The sequence below is a fragment of the Myxine glutinosa genome, chromosome 4, assembly GCF_964187855.1.
Source record: "Myxine glutinosa chromosome 4, kmMyxGlut1.1, whole genome shotgun sequence".
Taxonomy (NCBI): Eukaryota; Metazoa; Chordata; class Myxini; order Myxiniformes; family Myxinidae; genus Myxine; species Myxine glutinosa.
The window spans coordinates 165,510,642-165,530,492 of record NC_136264.1 but is presented as its reverse complement, the minus strand read 5'-3'; the positions used below and the strand labels follow the sequence as shown (position 1 = coordinate 165,530,492).

Below are 19,851 nucleotides of genomic sequence, written 5' to 3'. Positions count from 1 at the left end.
GTTGTGCTTGTGTGCTTCCTTCTCTCTCTCCCCATCTTGTCTCCCGCTCCCTTTATTATATGTTTTATGTGTCTGTTTATGTTTTTTGTGTTTATTGTTAGCTCTTACACGCGCCTCGATGTTGTATACAAAAACAAACAACAAAAAATCCAGATGTGCAAAGCTTATACAGACATACCCAAAGAAGACTCTAACTGTAATTGCTGCCAATGGTGCTTCTACGATATTTCTCTAAAATTGAGGTCCATGGAGATTATTTAGTGGTATGTGCTAATTTATTTTGTGTTATCATGGACAATTTCCTTTTAGTGGGGCGGCTTAGCCCAAATATTCAAAAGAATTGTGCATTTTGTGAAACAAGCACCAAATTTGGCACAAATGTACATTAATATGTTGCGAACATTTTCAGATATTGGGCCACTTGAAATTCCGTAATTTTTTTTTTCAAATTTTTTCAAATTTCGTAATTTCAAATTTTTCGGGTGACACCGTCACAATTTCGGTCTTCGAGGCCGGCCGATAGGCAAAGTGTGACCGGAAGGGACGAGGTTCTCCTGACCACGTGGCCCTCGATCTGGGAAGCGAGAGGCGTTCCATTAGTGGACGCGCCCCTCACGCCCGACTTTTGGGCGGCCCCGGCAGGCCGTTTGTTTTGACGTTCCGTGACAGGCCCCGCACCCCCACCTCCGGGCCGACCGGAAGCTTGTGCTGAGTACATCATACCTGAACAACTCAGTGAGGCAGAACACAGCAGTGCACACCAGGGTGACCCCTTCAGTGCATAAACCAATTAACCTGTCCACTGCAGGGCATATAGAAATGAAGTTATTTTCTGCATATAATAATAATATAAGTTCAGTTCTATATAACAATTTCTGTTATCACCACTACCACTACAACTACCACTACTACAAGCTTTGTCTGGAATTTTGTGGACTAGCAGACAAACAGACATACAGACAAGCTGGGATCAAAACATTACCTCCTTCCACCATTGAGTGTAGAGGTAAACATCATGGAAATTATATCATGCCCTAGATTTAATTCATGCTTACCCGTGTATTTGCTTCACTGGTTCACAAGGTCTTTTGCATACATGTAATTCAGACTCTCGTCTTCATTGCTGACCACACAATGTTCGCAACATATTAATGTACATTTGTGCCAAATTTGGTGCTTGTATCACAAAAGGCACAATTCTTTTGAATATTTGGGCTAAGCCGCCCCACTATATCGGCCGGCCTCGAAGACCGAAATTGTGACGGTGTCACCCGAAAAATTTGAAATTACGAAATTTGAAAAAATTTGCAAAAAAAAAATTACGGAATTTCAAGTGGCCCAATATCTGAAAATGTTCGCAACATATTAATGTACATTTGTGCCAAATTTGGTGCTTGTATCACAAAATGCACAACAGGTTTGCTATGCTGCTACACTTTGTGCATTTTGAAAAGCCAAAGTATGCCTGGTGTTGTGGAGTAAATAAACCGTTTGACCATGTTGGATATAAATTCAAATAGTCTGACATTTTTCCCAGGAGGTTTTGCAAATTTAATTCGCCATTTCTCTATACAGGTCCATTGACATCAACGGAAGTTCAAAACCCACTTTCATATTCTCCAGAACATGCACTGATTGACCTCTGCAACTTGTCACCGGTTCAGTCCTGTGCTCCACCCATGTTGCAGATACCGTGGCAACGAGACCAAATGGACACCGATGTACTCTTTGAATTGCTTGGAGTCTCTAGTGTCTTTGACACACAAGTTCCTCCGCAACAGTCTTATGAAGACTGGGAGACTGCAGCTGGGCTATGCACACAAGTTTCCTCGAACAGCAGCCCTATAGCGGACTTTTCAACCTCCAACATTCCTTACGTCTCTGCCCTGCCGCCCAGTACTGATGTGAAGAACCTATCTGACCAAACTACTCTTGACATTAAAATGATGGACGTTAACCTGACAAATTTTAATTGGATGACAAGTGATGCCACACTGCACGTACCAGGCATGCACACCAAGGAAGATGAAGGCCAGAGGGTGGACAAGAGCGAGTACACTAACCTGGAACACCAAATGCCTCAGCAATATTTTCCATAGAACTTTCCCAGACAATCTTCAGAGCCACAGGTATCTGACTTTTATGTTCCTTTCGCTTTTTCTTGTCCAAATATCAATATACAGTGCTTATCATGCTCAGCTTGTTGCCAATACTATGACTGCTTATTGCTTTGCCAATCCATAACTTGTACAGTGCCATAAAATAATAAAGTAAACACCCCTGATTGCAAACAAACTATTTTTTAACAATGAACCCGATCAAATAGACTTGCATGGACATTATTCGTTTCTGGTAGCATGTCCTTGGCCATCACACAGTACCTGAACTGTTATCAAATCCATGATATTGTTTATGACGGCCTGATCCAGATGTTTGCAAAATGTAGAGTAGATTTTGTTGCACCACTTGTATATTATTTGGCAGATTTGTGCTGTAACACAAGTTTTACACTAAAAGTGCATAACTACGACCAAAATTATTGAGAATGCATCAGTTGCAATTCATGCACCGGTCAGGAATCTGTGACAATACTAATATAAAGCTGGTCTCTTCATCACTCGAGGAAATCTCATTAACTCCACCACCGAAGGTAGATGGAGGTTATGTTTCACCCCTGTCTGTCCGTCTGACTGTGGACAGGACATCTCAAAAAGTTGTGGATGGATTCGGATGAAATTTAGTGGATACGTTGGGTGTGCGACAATGAAATGATTAGAATTTGGTGAAAATCCGGATACGATAATTTATCAAGTGATTTTTCACCATTGAAAAACAGGGCCAAAAAACAATATATAGTATGATATGTCAAAAAGTTGTGGATGGGTTATGACAAAACTTTGTGGGTGAGTTGGTTAGGTGACAAGAACAAGCAGATTCCTTCTTGGTTCAGGTCCGGATCCAGATCCAGCCTATCAGTGGGATACAAAACGTAAATTGTTCAGACTGGCGGAGGTATGCGCTCTACCGAGTGCCGTTGTAGTTTGTACTTGTATTCGTATATGAAAAAAAAAAACATATACCTGGGTCTTCCAAAAAGTTCTATCATCCAACCCACTTGTCACAAATCCTTTGAGTGTCTGTTAGGCGGTATATTAGTACAGCACAATGTTAATGTTTGAATGCCTATGATTCAATATTGAACAAATTGTTTATTATTTATTTATGACTGTGTAATGTTTGTTGAGGTGAGTATCTAGTTCCATGTCCTTCACCACTCGATGTTTATTCTAAAAGTTGAGTAGAGCAATTTCTGGGAATTGCCAGATATATAATTGTCTAGCAATTATGAGCAGTATATGGGACTCTTATAGAGGGAATGCCTGGTGTTGGTTTAACGGTTAAGGTGGCTGGTTTACGATCTTAGGGTCTGATTTTGAGCCCCTGTCATGCCGTTAAATAACACAAGGTGGGTTGACTCAGCCTGTTATTCTTTTGATATTAGCCAATTGAGCACCATCTTCCTGGGATGAATCAGCCATTCGAGTATCCAGCCTCAGAGTGGTGACCCATCCAGGATTGTGTCCGATTGTGCCGAAGAAATTGCTTCGGCAGCCCTATGCATCTGAAGATGGAAAAAGGAGTGGTCATGATCATGCATCATTCTGTAGAGGGAAGGACTTTCACGAATGTTCTCTGTCTGAATATACATAAATGAGAAATGAGAGTGGAAAGGGAAGAATGAAGAAGAAAAGCCAGTCACCAGTTGTTTTTTCTGACCCGATGTGTCGGAGTGCTGCATTTGCTGCTTGTGCTTTTTAAAATAAACAAAAATGTGGAGATCGCCCGCTTACAGGAGTGGACGCCGATCGATTTAAAGAACCTTATGTTGTGCTACACTAATACACATGGTACCATTAATAGATTCAACTAGAGAGTCTTGAGAAAAAATGACACGGGCAGGTTCTGTGAGCAGCAAATTTGATTGGTCGAGATGACGTGAAATGCCGCAATATTTTTTCCAAGTACTGCTAAACGAAAGGGTTTTGAAAGTGCCAAAAAGATGATTTGTGTTCTGCAGTTTTCAAGTATATAATTAAATTTGAATAAAATGAAGATTTTAGAGGCTGCAGAAATTTTGTTTCGGACGTTTACCGCTATTGATGTAGCTTTAATACATCCTCAAAAACAAAGTTTCCTGTTTGCAATGATGTTCAACTTTGTTTGACTGCAAGCCAGACTCACAGAGCAAAATGTTTCTATCTCACTCCGCTCTGTGCATCTGCAGTCACAACAAATTCAGAGCCAAAGTAGTGCAAAACTGCAGGTTTGTTTCCTGATTCAGGTTCCGATTCGTATTCAAAATGTAACATTCAATTGAAATTAAGTTATTCCTCGATCATAAACCGACGTATGTAGACAGACAGACAAAGTGAACCAATTGCTTAACCCCACTTTTCGCTTTGCGTGCACGAGGTAATTCGTTAGTATCACTTTAGTCTACATAATCTCCATCCTCTTCGATGCACTTTATCCAGCGTTCAACCAAGTTTTTGGTCCTAGCACCGAAACCTTCATTCTGGAGCATCACTAACAGCAGACGTGGCTGTGTTAACGAAAGTTAGGATATTTTCTTTCCTTAAATCTTTCTTGGCTTGGTACTAGATGCTGCTTAGATGAAACACAAAGAGTGCAAAATTTATTATTACCGGACAAATATGTAAATAATGACACGGTGTACATGTACATTTTCAATCACTTAGACCTTTTACTTTCAATGTTACAAACTTCCAAAAAGTCACATAACACTTTATATAACTAGTGAGGTACCCGTGCTATGCATGGGTGGGAGGCCAGAAGCAAACAGACAATGCAGAAATGGCGAAGGCTAAAGCATGAAACCAATAAATTCCACATTCCTTTAGCACCTTCAGTCGCACGTCAGACATGGACAGCAAGTTCGTGAAGGACTTCCATGAAAAACGTACCCATTCACAAACAAACGGGTACATTTGTTCCATTCCCAATCAATGGCGAATCTGCATATGGCGATCCACAAATTTCACGTTTACAAAGTAGAAACCACGGCATTTCGTCATTCACTTGAACTCGATATCTCTTTTTTTTCATTCCAAACAGCATAACTCCAATCACAAATGAAATAACATTCATATAAAAAATAAACTTTTAACAACATTCGTGACATAAACAAATATTTAAATCCTGATGTGAAGTTCCGTATGGTTGGGTGAATACAATTACGAATTCAAAATCGTAATTGTATTCACTCAATTCCAATCATCAATTGATACTTTAACAAAATGATTAACACGATTAACGTTTAACGATTTAACATTACGATTGAATGACGGTTGTATTGGGATATTATGAAACCCGCGCATTGCGGTAATCTGTCCACTTCTGCATTCGCGGCAGGTTCATAATTCTCATCAAAATCTAAACAGTATTTGTAGAATTTCAATAAAAGCCACATCACTGTTCATATCGGTAAATATTATTCGGTAGTGTTTGGAAAAACTGGAAAATTTGAAAATTGGAAAAATTGGAAAATTGGAAAAACGATATAGCCTATTTTACTCCCGGGGGTCCCAGGATTACCTACCCAAAATTTTGTTGCAATCGTTTCTACTATTTTTGCGGTACCTGGGAACGGACGGACAGACAGACGGACATTTGGTGAATTATAGTAAGATGTCGAGACTCATGTAGGAGGTAGAACATAGAATGGATCAGGAGGTAATGAAAACAAAAGGAACAGGAAGAGAGGCAGGAGAGAAACCCATAAACATCAGGGTTGAGGGACAACATCGAGGAAGACTTGGAGAAAGAAGCAATGTGGTGAAGAATGAGGGATATGGAAGGACACGGGGGTGGATATGATTGATACAGCCGAAAACTATCGTTAAGGAAAAGCTGGAAACTTGGAAGTGGTGGGCTTAGGGAGGGATAACAGCGTAGAAATGATCATGGTTTTGGATTAGGGACGATCGGAGATTGTGGTGAACAGCTGTCTTGAAGGCCTGGAGGGAAGAATGAGATTAAAGAGAATGTAGAAGTTGGTTCCATGGGCAGAAAAAGAGGAACAAAGGAGTGGAGGTGAGCAGTGATTCTGATTTTGGGAGTTTCACTGGAAGGGGATTGATGATGAACCACGTGCGCCCTCCAAAAACCTAGAGGGGGGAGGCAGAGCACAAAAAGAGCATAGGGTGCAAGGCTAGAAAGGAAGTGGTCGAAGACAAAGAGACCAGTAACCTGCCTGTGATGGTGAAGTGATAGGTTCATAGACTCAACTTCATTGCGGGACATTCGAATGATCTTGAAGGCCTTGATTTTGACAATGTCAAGCTGAGCAAAATGTGAGGCAGGAGTAGGGGTGCACCAATTTAACAAAAGGACTTTGGAGGCAGCATTCAGAGGATATTTGTGCACCAGGAATTAGCAATTACTTCCATACACCAATGATGAGTTTTCCCTGCATATTCCTGTGTATAACATTCATTAATTACAACATCTTACACATGAATAACATTATGACGTCTGCCTTCACCTTCTACCATGGAATTGAGCTTGATTACAGTAGTAGAACGAAGGTATCGACTTCCTTTTTCTTTTTTTACAGTATCTATGAGTAATTATAACCTTTTTTGCAGCATTCCAAAATTGGAAGACCTGAGCAGCAGTTTCCACCAACAGAAGGATCTGGAAATGCAAAGGGGCCAACCATCAAGCAAATATTCTGCAAGTCCTGGAAATGACAAATGGTACCCTTGGAGTTGAATGATGACTACTTATCGTTCGTGTGCTGCTGAATTTGCATCAAGTCTGGTTAGAAGCACTTGGACCGTGGTTGGTAGGATTTCCAATAACATATTATTTAATTTATTTAGTTTAAAAGCCAATACAACTTCCTGTGACAAATCATTTAATTTATTTTAAGTTGGTTTAGAAGCCAATACAACTTCCTGTGACATATCATTTAATTTATTTAAAGTTAGTTTAAAAGCCAATACAACTTCCTGTGACATATCATTTAATTTATTTTAAGTTATTGTTTAAAAGTTTCAAATCTTAATGTTATTTTCACCGTTTATTTGTATGTTTGCACCATGAAAAATAGCATTATGGAATTGAATTTGATTGCCATGCTTGATGGCATCTCAGGTTCTTTAGTTTTCCGCTGCTTGATGTGCACGTCTGTATTAAAATGATGAATATATTCGTTGTTCTTATGACTCAGTGACTTTGTTGTTTAAGAGCATAGATGAGATGGTATCTAGATATGAATGGAGACAGTCATATGTTTTTTACTATTTGTGTACATAGTTGAGGTTTGTGGAAGAGCTAGTACTAGTACACTGAATGCATCAGGATGCAATACAAAAGGAAGAGCAGAGAGGGGGGATAGAGGGGGGACACCAACAGCAGAGCCAAAAGCCAAGACAGAGGGAGGCAGACAAATGATGGGTGTCGGGAGTAATGAGGGGCAGGAGATGATGCAGTGGTGAAGAAGATGGATACAGAAGGAAACTCTCAGGAGGGAAGACTGGAAATTTGGAATGAGGAGAGATTGGGGTGTGGGGGAAGGGGTGGGTGGGGAGAGGGTTAATGAGTGTGGAAAAGATCATGGTTTTGGATCGGGGACAAACTGAGATGGTGGTCTTGAAGACCCGGAGGGAGGAATGATATTGGAGAGAATGTGGAAGTTGTTGTTGTATCGCCCAGGACAATTCTCCCGAACAAACTCGCGGCATGGAGACAGCTGATCGATCTCGCAGGAGCGACCCAGAAATCCCCCACATCCAGGATGGTGTACCTCTGCCATCACAAAGTCAGTGCCACGACATAGTTGGAGAAAGAGAGAGAAGAGGGAAAGGGCCGATCCATGGGGACGGATTGGCATTCTGACCATGACCGCACTGCCCTGACAAATCCGGGCAGCAGGGAAGAATGGGGAAGATTTGGCTCCTCACTTGCATTTGGGGGCCCAACCACTGCGCAGAGACGTAGAATGTGGAAGTTGGTTCCACAGGTGGAGAAAAGAGGAACAAATAAGTGGAGATGAGCAGTGATCCTGGATTTTGGGAGTTTCACTAGATGGAGGTTGATGGTGGACTACGTGTGCCCTGCAGAAATCTGGGGGTAGTAAGCATGGAAAGAGCAGAGGGTGCAAGACCAGAAAGGAGGCGGTAGAATACAGAGAGACCGCAAATATGTCTGTGATAGCGAAGTGATAAGCCCATAGACTCGGCTTCATCGCGGGAGATTCCAGTAATCTTCTAGATATTGGTTTCCACGGTGTCAAGCTGAGAAAGGTGTGAGGCAGGGGAGCCAGCCCAGAAGGCTGCTGTGGGTGAAGGCCTTGTAGGTGGATAGGAGTTCAGGTGTGCCAAGGAAGAACTATGTACAACTGAGGATGCCCAGTTGGTGACTGTTGAAATGTAGTTTGTCCGAGAACGTTCATGACTGGTAGTGAGACCGAGGAGTTTGAATGACTAAACCTCCTCAAGAGGAATTGTTAAGAAAGTAGATAGGAGGGTTTGCCAGACGGTCCATTCGGAGAGAGACAGTACGAGTGTGAGATTTGTCAGGATTGAAAGACGTATTCCAAGTGTTTGACCAATTTGTGATTTTGTCAAGGTCTGAAGAGAGGGAAGAGGCTGCTGCCTGCCTGTCTGAAGGATGAGGGATGTCACGGTAGAGAGTGGGAGTCATCAGCAAATAGATAAAGAGGATTTTCCAGAGAGTGTTTTTTTCCTTCAATGAATTATATGCCATGGATAAAATTGGTTTGAATTTCCTTTACTGATGGAGTGTAATGCAGCTACAACTGTACTGTTCAGACAGTAGTTGTATTGTGGAGCAAGCTGCCCTTAAAGGAGTATTAAGGCAAGCTTTACATGTATCACAAAGTAGGCTGTGTCTCGGGTAGACATTAAGATGGCTGTCCCGTCTGCCAAAGTCTTTCACGAAGAGTATACGAGTTATGTCCGGCAAACTGGCTAGATTCCAAATTCCAGTGACCAATTGCAAATTAATGTTAGGATGCTACGTTTGCCTGAAATCATTCACATCATCACCTGTGCAAGGAAGTACTGATTTTGTGGTGCTTTGCATATAATGCTTTGATCTCTACATGTTCAGCTGAAAACTCTGGTTGGTTCTGGTTCATGTGCATTCAGCGTGTGTCAGGTGTCATGCGTACGAAGAGCAAAAATATGTTCCGGAAGTCAATCCATCTGGGTTAAACACTGTTTATATCAATGTTACAAATCCATATATCCCCACCCTTTTATGCTTAATTCCTTGCAAGTTATTAGGTTATTTCAGAGTATTTCTCCGAAATAACCTCAGAGTGGGTCCCAATGTCCGTCCGTCCGTACGTCCGTTAACATTTGACTAAAACATCTCACAAACTACCCGACCGATTATGGACCAAATTTGGTATGGTGCATCAGGACAGCAAGGCCTCGTGGGGTTGTGGTCCCCATCCTGATGCACCCCATATAAGGGGGATGAAGAGGCGGGGGAGAGGGGGGGGAGAGGGGGGGGGGGGGAAGGAGGAGTTTGCCCGCAAATATTCGTATTTCATTCAAAATCCTGTTCGAAGAAACCTTTACACAGATCCAGACCAAACCTGACACGAGGCATCGGGACAGTGCCCTAACCTTACGTTGTACTCCTCATGGTTGTATCTCCTCCAGAAAGGGGCCACCCCCACCCCCGAATCCCTCAATTTAAACTAAAAGATCTTCTCCACAACTACCTGAGCGATACAGACCAAGTTTGGTACAATGCATCAGGACAGTAGTCTTGTGGGATTGTTGTGCTCTCCATCCAGATCCGCCCGTTTAAGGGGAGTGAATGGGGGAGGAGGGTTTGTCCCAAATATGAATGAATGAATGAATGATCGTTTTAAGGCCATTTTCCCCCGCTAGAGCAGGGGTTAGCCTTGCGGGCCCCATGACGATCACGGTTCCCTGTTTGAGGCAATGTTTTTATGGCCAGACACCCTTCCTGAGGCCAACCCTTAGTCGCCTCTTACGATGCACAGGGATACGGTGTACCTATTCTAAATGGGGGAACACGCCGGGATTATTCATCCCAGCAAGCTGGTACTCAATTTGCCGACCTCGGAAGGATGACAGGCTGAGTCAACCCCCCTGGTATTAATTCAGCGATTGACCGGGATTCGAACTCAGGATCCTAGGATCCCAAGCCGGCACCCTAACTGCTAAGCCAACACCAGGCTGGTTTGTCCCAAATACTGGTATTGAATTCAAAAATCTTCTCAGAAAATCGACAACTGGATCCAGACCAAACTGACCATGAGGCATCGTGACCATGCCCTAACCTTAGGTTGTGCTCCCCATAGCCGTACATCAGCACAGTAAGATATCGTGGGGTTGTGCAGATCCGACCCCTATAAGAGGCTGAAAAGGGTGGTTTCGCCTCAAATTCAGGTAATTTATTTTAAAATCTTCCCAGAAACCGTTGGGAAATAGCCGTCAGTCCCCCACGGGGCTATTTATTTTAGATTTTTACTCACCTATCCTTCCTAACTTTCTGTCCTCCCCCCCCCCCCCCGCACCCCTCTTCCCTCCCTTTTCTTTATTTTATTTGAACCTCTCCACCCCACATTTCCATATGTAATATGTACAAGTGCCTTCAGAAAGTATTCACACCCCTTGACTTTTTTCACATTTTGTTGTATTACAGCCTGAATTTAAAATGGATTAAATTTGGATTTTTAAAATCTGCCATCATGGGGTATTATATGTAGATCAGTGACAAAAAAAAAATCTTAATTCAATCCATTTTAAATTCCAACAAAACCAACAACAAATCCAACAAAATGTGAAAGATTCATGTGTGAATACTTTCTGAAGGCACTGTAGATGGCTCCTGATGTCACACTGCCACATCTTTGGAGTTCGTGAAAATAGAAATCTACTTTAGTGTGACATCCCATTTGAGATATGTCTCCAGGATGTGCTTTAATGCGACAGCAATTGTGAATATGGAATATGCTGAACAGAAAGCAGAGTATACGTTCACATTTCCACATCCTTTTAACTCTAAAAACGAGAAATGCTTAATTTGAATTAGGCTTTATCCATAAGCTTGAAATGTTTGTTTTACAATATAAAACAGGAGCAAAAATGTAACCCAATGGAAATGCATCGATATTGCACTATTTCTCAAAATGGGGCCTCACGGTAAGTTGAAGAAGTTTATAAGAGTATCAAAGTCATAGTTGTTGAGAATATCCAGCAGTTGTGGTACTCGGCTCTTGACATTGGTGCCTTTGAACTTGAACTTGTCAATGAACAGGTCTGCAATTGTGCCTGGAAGAGACATGGAAAAGCGGCCTCGGAATGAGAGAGAGAGACGAGAGATATGGATCCACGTAACCAAAGCTTTACAGGTATAAGGCTGTCCTTATCGTCATTGCTCATAGTTGCAACCAATTAAGTAGTAAAAGCTACCTGGGTTTGGATTCACTATGTGTATTGTAGTTATGAGTACCCTACCCGGAGAGGATGATAGGTTTTCCCTACGTCTGTCTGTTCATCCGTCCTTCCGCCCCACCTGTCTTTCTGCACTTTTTTTCCATACGCTTTAATATATTTAACTGAAACTTGGTATATGGTTTTATTCTGATAAGTTACAGAACACTTTGAATTTTGGGGGAGCTTCACCAATATTTTATTTTGTATACGAGATCGAGGCTCGTGAAAGAGCGAACATTAATCACACAAAAAGTCAAACCGACACATAAAACACAAAATAAGGGGAGCAGTAAACAAGATGGGGAGAGAGGGGGAAGGACACAAACACAACATTTGAGAGCAGGGACATTGAGAGAAATGTGGGAGGGAGAGGGCTCGGGGGAGGTGGGAGAGGTATAAAACATATGAACACTGCAAGGACTTCCAGGAAAGAAGTTGGTATTTCAAAAAAAGTGTATCTGGGGTGAATTAGCGGGGGTAGAAAAGATCAAGGTTTTGGATGGGGGAAGATAAGAGATGGTGGTGAACAGCTGTTTTAAAGACCTGGAGGGAGGAGTGGGACTGAAGGGAGTGGGTTAGTTTGTTCCAGAGGTGGGAGAAAAGAGGAATTGAAGGAGTGAAGGTGAGCAGAGAGCCTAGATTTTGGCAGTTTAACCATAAGAGGGTTGCTGGCAGATCTTGTGCGACCTGTAGGAATATTAGGGGGACAGAGCACAGAGAGAGCTGGGGGAGCAAGGCCGGAGAGGAGTCGGTAGAAGACAGAAAGACCACCAACTGCCTGCAGTGAGTGAGTGAAAGGCCCTCGGAGTTAGCTTCATCGCAGGAGATTCCAATGATTCTGAAAGCTTTGGTTTCAACAGCGTGAAGCCGAGCAAGGTGTGAGGCAGGACCACCGGCCCAGAGGGGGGAACAGTATTCCATTGAGCTGCGGATGAAAGCCTTGTATGTGGTGAGGAGCTCAGGTGTGCCAAGGAAGGACTTCGCACGATGGAGGATGCCCAGTCGGCGACTGGCTTTGGAGGCAAGCTTGGAAATGTGGTTTTCCCAAGAAAGATCATGGCAGATAGTGAGACCCAAAAGCTTGAGCGACAGAACGTCTTGGAGAGGATTGTTGAGAAAGTGGATGGGAGGGTTGTCCAGTCGGTCTTTTCGGAGAGACAGTAAGAGTGTGAGATTTGTCAGGATTGAAAGATATTGTCCACTTGTTTGACCAGTCTGTGATTTTGTCCAGGTCTGCAGAGAGTGATGAGGCTGCAGACTACCGATCTGAGGGATGAGGAGTGGAGCGGCAGATAGTGGAGTCATCAGCAAAGAGACAGAGAGGATTTTCCAGAGAGTCAGAGAGATCATTGATGAAGACCAGAAATAGCACAGGCCCTGGGGAACTCCAGCCTGAACAGGAAGGGGAGATGAGAGAAATCCATTCAGCGCCACACGTTGCCTATGACCAGAGAGGAAGTCTGCAAGCCATGAGTGGAGATTTCCATGGATACCATAGGAGGAGAGTTTGGTGAGCAGAGCTTGGTGCCAGAACGTATCGAAGGCACGTGATATGTCAAGGGAGACAGCTCTGATTTCCTGTTTGGCATTGAGGACCTCCATCCATTGTTGAGACAGCAGAAGCAACATGTCCAGAGTAGAATGACCTGGTCTGAATCCCAATTGATGATCAGAGATCAAGCCATTGGAGAAGAGGATGGATTTGATATCCAAAGCAATGATTGATTCCATGACTTTGCTGATAATTGGGAGAAGGATGATTGGTCTGTAGTAGCAAGGATCTGTTTTTGCACCTTTTTTGTGAAAAGCGGTAATGTTTGCTGATTTCCAAGATGCTGGCAGATGACCTTGAGCAAAAGAGAGGGTGAAAAGAACAGAGAGAGGGTGAGATAGAGCGGCGGAGCAGGATTTTAGGACCCGTGGGCTGATGCCGTCTGGTCCAGTTGCAGAATCGGAGTCGAGGTTTGACAAAAACTTCTCCACCTTGTCAGGAGAGAAGGACACAGAGTCCAGGAGCAGTTGGGTTCGACTGGGAAAGGTGGGAACAGAGAGAGATGGGTTTGGGACACAAGATTTTGAGGCAAACACAGAGTCGAGGCATTCGGCTTTGTCACGTGCGTGATGGCCTTTTTGTCAAAAAAAAAAAACGTGCGTGATTTTGTCACGTGCGTGATTTCACGGAGTTATGGCCTTTTTGGACTGAGGAAATTTCACATATTTTACATGAGCCGGTTTTCCAGACTTTTCCCCCCTTACCATTTAACATATTGAACTGAAAATTGGTAGGGGACATGTATTGCAAAGCAATTCTCCCTCTTGTTGAAATTACATTGATATGTCAAGTCAATCGGAGCCACCTCTGTTACTTCTTGGCTGTTGATGTGCACAATTCTTGCACGTGAAAGCAATCGGGTTACGACTCAAAAGAGATTTAAAGTTTAAAGTATTTTAATCTAAAGCATTACCTTGTGTGCCATTTATTTAGTACTCGGGGGACACACAGATTCAAATCAGACACACAGACCCACCAGTGTTTTTCAGTCGTTTAGAAGGTTTTCTAACAGTCTATCGCTCGACTGATTTTACTTTATCTTTCACCTGCAGAATAAGATTCCAAATCTGATAAATGTCGAAAATGCGAAAAATGAGTCTAGTAAGAACAGACCTTTCCTTTGTTTGCCAATATGGCAATATGTTTGCCAATATGGCAATATGTTTGCCAATATGGCAATATGTTTGCCAATATGGCAATATGTTTTCCAATATGGCAATATGTTTGCCAATATGGCAATATGGCAAATATGTATGTTCCTTTGTTTGCCAATAATTCGACATGGCTTGTGTAGCTAGCACAAGATAAGCTGAATGAAGATGTATATTAACTTGTATATTATTATGATTGGTCATTGGTCTAATAAAAAAAAAACAGTGATTACGTGCAATTGAAAATGCAAAAAAACTGATTTTCCAAACCAACATCCAACTTGCCAACATGTAAGCGTGCTCCCGAGCTGCCACTTTCCCATCTTTCACAATTCTACTTCGTTTTTCCACACTCGCCTCTAAGCTGTCCAGCCTGGGTTTGAATCCTGACCCAGCTATAAACTGTCATCCTGATGTTTCACAGACAGGGTGATTCATCAATGTGTGTGCCGTCCCTCGGATGGACGTTAAACTGGGCATTCCATCTACCGGTCGGATATTAAAGACCCACGGTGTCCTTCGTAAAGAGTAGACAAGCTATTGACGACACCTTAGCCAAATTACAAATTCCTGCCCTGACTTCCTGAATTGGAGTAGCGATCCGACCAGAATTGGAGCCCAAGTAACTACCTCAGCAGCAACAATGCTCTGCATGTATGGTACATGATACATGATGACTTAGTTTGTAAAATACAGATGAGGGCTCTAGAACTTCTAACCCAGAACTCCAAAACTTATGGAAGTTCACATAGTGGTTATTTCAACTGTATTGCATCTAGCTCTCTGTTTGAAGGTATGATTGAAGAACTTTGATATTTTGCCACAACTTTTGTGCCCACAATGCAACTGCTGCATGCATGAGCACTCATACGTTTTTCAGCTCACTGCAGTGCCCTCCATAAGGATTGGAACAGTGAAGTCAAATTTGTTATTATTGCTATATACTCAAGAAATTTGGATTTGAGATCAAAAGATGAATGAATGAACAAGGCAAGAGTACAGAAGGTCCGATTTTATTTATTGGTATTTCTATACATACTCGTATATGATTTAACATTGTAAAACAATAGCACTTTTTATGTTCAGTTCCCCATTTCAGGTATCGTAAGCACAAGTATTGGAACAAATGGCTGACGGGAGTTTCTTGTTGCATTTATTGTTCACACAAATTGCTGTGAATGTCCAGTCGGGTTTCGTCTTTGCTTTTGCCTTTGGGGTCAATAGCCACAAGCCAACATGAAGACCAGAGAACTGTCTATGAAATAAAAGCAAGCAATTTGGAAGCTGAAAGAACAGAATAATTCAATTAGAATGAAAGCACAAAAATTGGGCATAGCAAATACAACTATAACGGCACTCAGTAGAGAGCATACCTCCGCCTGGTTGGCCATGTCACTAAATGGTGAAGAATCACTCGAAAATTCTACTAGCTGGATCCGGATCTGGATCTTCACCAAAATTGAATCGATTCTTCCTTGTCAGTTGGCAGACACACACAACCTGTCCAAGTTTCATCCAAATCGATCCACAACTTTTTGAGATAACCTGCTATGTATAGTTTTTGGCCCTATCTGTTTTTGGCCAATTTGATTCATACAGCTGCATGAAGAAGTAAATGTATTTTATTTGCCAGATGTAAGGTGTCCCTTTATATGAACTTTTCTGGAGCATTACTTGGTTCCTCCTCAGAACACAAAGGTAGTCCAGCATGCACACGAGATCTTTTGAATGCCCCTTATTTTGTATTGTTTGGCATTTTCTATAAGCTATGGAATGTCCTTTCTTATCTATACTTTGCCACATGGCACATACCCTTATATGAAGGGGTCTTTTATATGCCCCTGACATTTTACCCAAGAATGTCCCTTCTTTTCTATAGTTTACCACATGGAACATCCCATACAAAGGAGCCTTTTCTATGCCCCTGGAATTTTTCACAAGATACATATTAAATACAAACAAAATGCATTTGTTCATCATACAAGCCTTTATTCAAGACGATATAAAAGACTTGAAAAAGTAAGGGGGAAAAAAATATTCAACCCAGACGGGATTTGAGCCCACAATCCCCTGCTTGGGAGTCTGATGCTTTATCCATTAGGCCATTGGGCCAGCATGTCAGATTTGTGTAATAATAGTTCAGTACATTTATTTATGTATATATCTTTTTTTTATATATTTAACTTTAAAGCAAAAACTATAGCACTTAGATGGAATTTGTTTCCCAAGAAACGATCCCTTATATAAAGTGAGGGGCACTTTGCGCCTCCCTTTGTTACTACCTTAATTTACTTTAAGTTAATCTGTTCCAATACTTATATTTACCTAAAATGAGGGGACTGAACATAAAAAGTGCTATTGTTCTACGATGGTAAAACATATATGCATTGAAATACCAAGAGATAAAAGCTGACGTTCCATAGTCGTGCTTCATATTCATCTTTTGATCTCAAATCCAAATTCATTGAGTATATAGCAATAATAGCTAATTTGACTTCACTGTTCCAATACTTATGGAGGGCACTGTATGTCCCCAGGATGTTTTCCAAATCCATTTTCAACTAAAATGATGCTTAACCTGCTCCTCATTTTTGGTGTGCATTGGAGGATGATCTATGAGTTCCATTGTTCATGGTACTACAAGACCAGTCATTGAATTTTTGAGTCCACTCTTTCTTATGTCCCAACTCTGCAGACGGAGTTGGTGCTGCTGAAGTAGTCTCATGGCAAAGATTACGCTGAGTCAGGTAGTTTGTGAGTGCCTTCCCAGGCAGTTTGGGCAGGAATTTTGAATTTGGCCAGAATGCGGGCAAAAACTCGCCTTCTCTTCCTGAAAGACACAGTAGGATCTTTAACATCCACCAGCTACAGCTGGCAGAAGGGATAACCCGTTTAAAGACACACTTCGTGATGCAATGCTCTGTCTGGGAAGCACCAATCTGACAATTTATAGTCGAATTGAGAATCTAACCCAGTGTAGAAAGCTTAAAGGTGGATGTGCTTCATCTGCACCATCCATTCGGATGAACTTTTGAGTATCTGTGATTATAAGTTGGTAGAATTCACTTTGTTGCAACCCTTAATGTTAAAAAACGTAATTACCTCTGCCACTGGTGGTTATGTTTTCACCCCTGTCTGTCTGTTTCTCTGTGAGCTGGTTATCTCAAAAAGTTATGGATGGATTCGGATGAAATTTGGTGGACAGGTTGGATGTATGATGAGGATGAATAGATTAGATTTTTGTGAAGAACCAGATCCTATAATTTTAAGTGATTCTTCACCATAGATGGAGAGGGCCAAAAACGATATATACTGTATTGCATGATATCTCAAAAGGTTTAGCGACAGATTATGACAATTTGGTGGATGAGTTGGTTCGGTGACGAGAACAAGCCGATTCGATTTTGGTTCATGTCCGGATACAGATCCAGCCTATCAGTGGATACAAGACAAACTGTTCAGCCTGGCGGAGGGATGTGTTCTCCTGAGTGCCGTTTTAGTTATGTCAATATTTTTGAGTCAAACGTGCTTTGTCATCAAGTTAGTTTCTATTAACACAGAGGTGTATGTTCTTTATATGGAATTTTGGTTGTAATTTTCTTTGGATGTTGGCAGGTGTTACATATTTATGTGAATGTATGTGAATTACCATTCAGGTCTTTGCTTATCCATGTGTAGTAGATTAAGGGTTGTTGTGGTTGGAGGGTCAGGAGCCCTTCTGAAAAAGTGTCCGGAAACGGAAGTGACCGGAAACGGAAGAGGAAAAGACACGAGGAAGAAAAGCGACGAGTATTCTTCTTCCTCGCCCCGCTCCGACGAAAGGTGGGATCGACCTTGCGCCGCGTGGAAAAGCGGCGTTCCGAAGCCCGTCTGGCGAGAGGAGTTACCGGGACGTGTACCTACCCGGTGGAGACGTCAAGTTGACGTGGGGCCGTGCATCGACCCCGCGTCTGGCACCGTTCGCGGCACCGTCTAAACGGACGCGTACGGGTCGCACGTTGGGGCCTAACACGCCTTGCAAGCGGCGTGGGGCTTTTGGCTTGCTTTACCGTACCCGCTTCGCGTGGCCACGAGGGGCTGCAGCCGCGGTGCCTGGTACGATACCTGCCCGGTGGAAACACGTCCACCCGGGGTTCGTTCAACCGCCCGAGTGCGGCGATGCCGACCAGCATCTTGGTCAGGAGGGGCCCAGAGACATTGTGAGGGGCAGAGACCAAAAGGGGGTCGTGAGTACAGAAGGGGACACACATATATAAGATGGCCATCTTAATCATATAGGGAATTGATTGTGGATTGGGAATTGTTGATGGTGGTTTGTTGTTGATTGCTCGGGGAAAATATCCGTGATTGTATCAGTGAAATTGTATGATATCCTTACCCTGGAAATATATCATTGAACATCAGTTTCTCTTGGGTGGAATTCATAGGGATTGCGTTGCGAAAGCGCATATATAATACTACTTTCTGGCGAAGGTCCTCTCACGGTCCGGGGGTCACCGAGACCAGGTAGTCACCGAGGGGACCACGTAACAGAATTGGGGGCTCGTCCAAATTACGATTTGCGGATTCGCAATTGGGTCTACGTCCGGGATCTAAAATTGTATAAAATAATAAAATAATATTTTTATTAATTAAAATTTATTAATTAAGTATTAATTGGAAAATTTTTGGGGAAATTGGGGTAAAGTCTTGGGTGAAGGTTAACAGGTGTTAACGATAGTCACCATGGCGTTTGTGGCACAGAACTTTGCGGTAACACCGAGTGAGGCACAGTTCCGAGCGTTACTAAAGTCGGACCTCTTGAAATTGGCCAAACATTTTAACTTGGAGGTCCGAACTAATTTGAGGAAGGCAGAGTTGCAGGCCACGGTGATACAATCTATGGTGGGATTAGGAACATGGGACGAGTTAGCCTGGGAGTGGCTACCCGAAGAACCAGAAGATGTGGAGCTCCGGAAACTGGAGTTGCAATTACGGAGCCAGGAACGGATTAAAGAAGAAGAAAGGAAAGCAGAAAAGGAAAGAGCAGAAGAAGAAAGGAAAGCAGAAAAGGAAAGAGCAGAAGAAGAAAGGAAAGCAGAAGAGAGGAGAGAAGAGAAACAAGCAGAGGAAAGGAGAGTGGAACGAGAACTCCAGGAAAGGTTAAAAGAAGAAGAAAGGAAAGCAGAAGCGAGGAGAGAAGAGAAACAAGCAGAGGAAAGGAGAGTGGAACGAGAACGCCAGGAAAGGTTAAAAGAAGAGGAAAGGAAAGCAGAAAAGGAAAGAGCAGAAGAAGAAAGGAAAGCAGAAGAGAGGAGAGAAGAGAAACAAGCAGAGGAGAGGAGAGCTGCAAGGGAACTCGAAGCAGAGGAGAGAAAAGCAGAAAGGGAATTAAAGGAACGTGACATGGAGCTTCGGCAGGAAATTAAATTCAAGGAGCTGGAGTTAATGAGAGAACGGGGAGAGGCACCACCCTTGCTGACGGGGTCGACACCTAACCAGAAAACCTGGGATGTGGGCAGACATGTGAGGCTGGTTCCACCGTTCAGTGAAAAGGAAGTCGTGAAATTTTTTCCACACTTTGAGAAAGTGGCTCTACAATTAAACTGGCCGGAGGAGGCCTGGACCATACTAGTGCAAA

General features: G+C 42.6%; 2 protein-coding genes across 3 annotated transcripts in view; one reads left to right on the top strand and one right to left on the bottom strand.

Annotated features, from left to right (window-relative positions):
• Positions 1 to 7,228, top strand: part of LOC137417558 (uncharacterized) — a 51,180-nt gene extending 43,952 nt beyond the window's left edge. The window contains exons 9-10 of the mRNA XM_068103494.2: positions 1,576 to 2,129; positions 6,669 to 7,228. Of these exons, the coding sequence (XP_067959595.2) occupies positions 1,576 to 2,099 (524 nt within the window). The 3' untranslated portion in view covers positions 2,100 to 2,129; positions 6,669 to 7,228. The remainder of the gene's footprint in view (positions 1 to 1,575; positions 2,130 to 6,668) is intronic.
• A 3,765-nt stretch (positions 7,229 to 10,993) lies between these two features.
• BBS7 (Bardet-Biedl syndrome 7) overlaps positions 10,994 to 19,851 on the bottom strand; it is a 99,056-nt gene continuing 90,198 nt past the window's right edge. For both annotated transcript variants that reach the window (XM_078776715.1, XM_078776716.1), the window contains one exon: positions 10,994 to 11,363. In XM_078776715.1, the coding sequence (XP_078632841.1) occupies positions 11,230 to 11,363 (134 nt within the window). In that variant the 3' untranslated portion in view covers positions 10,994 to 11,229. The remainder of the gene's footprint in view (positions 11,364 to 19,851) is intronic.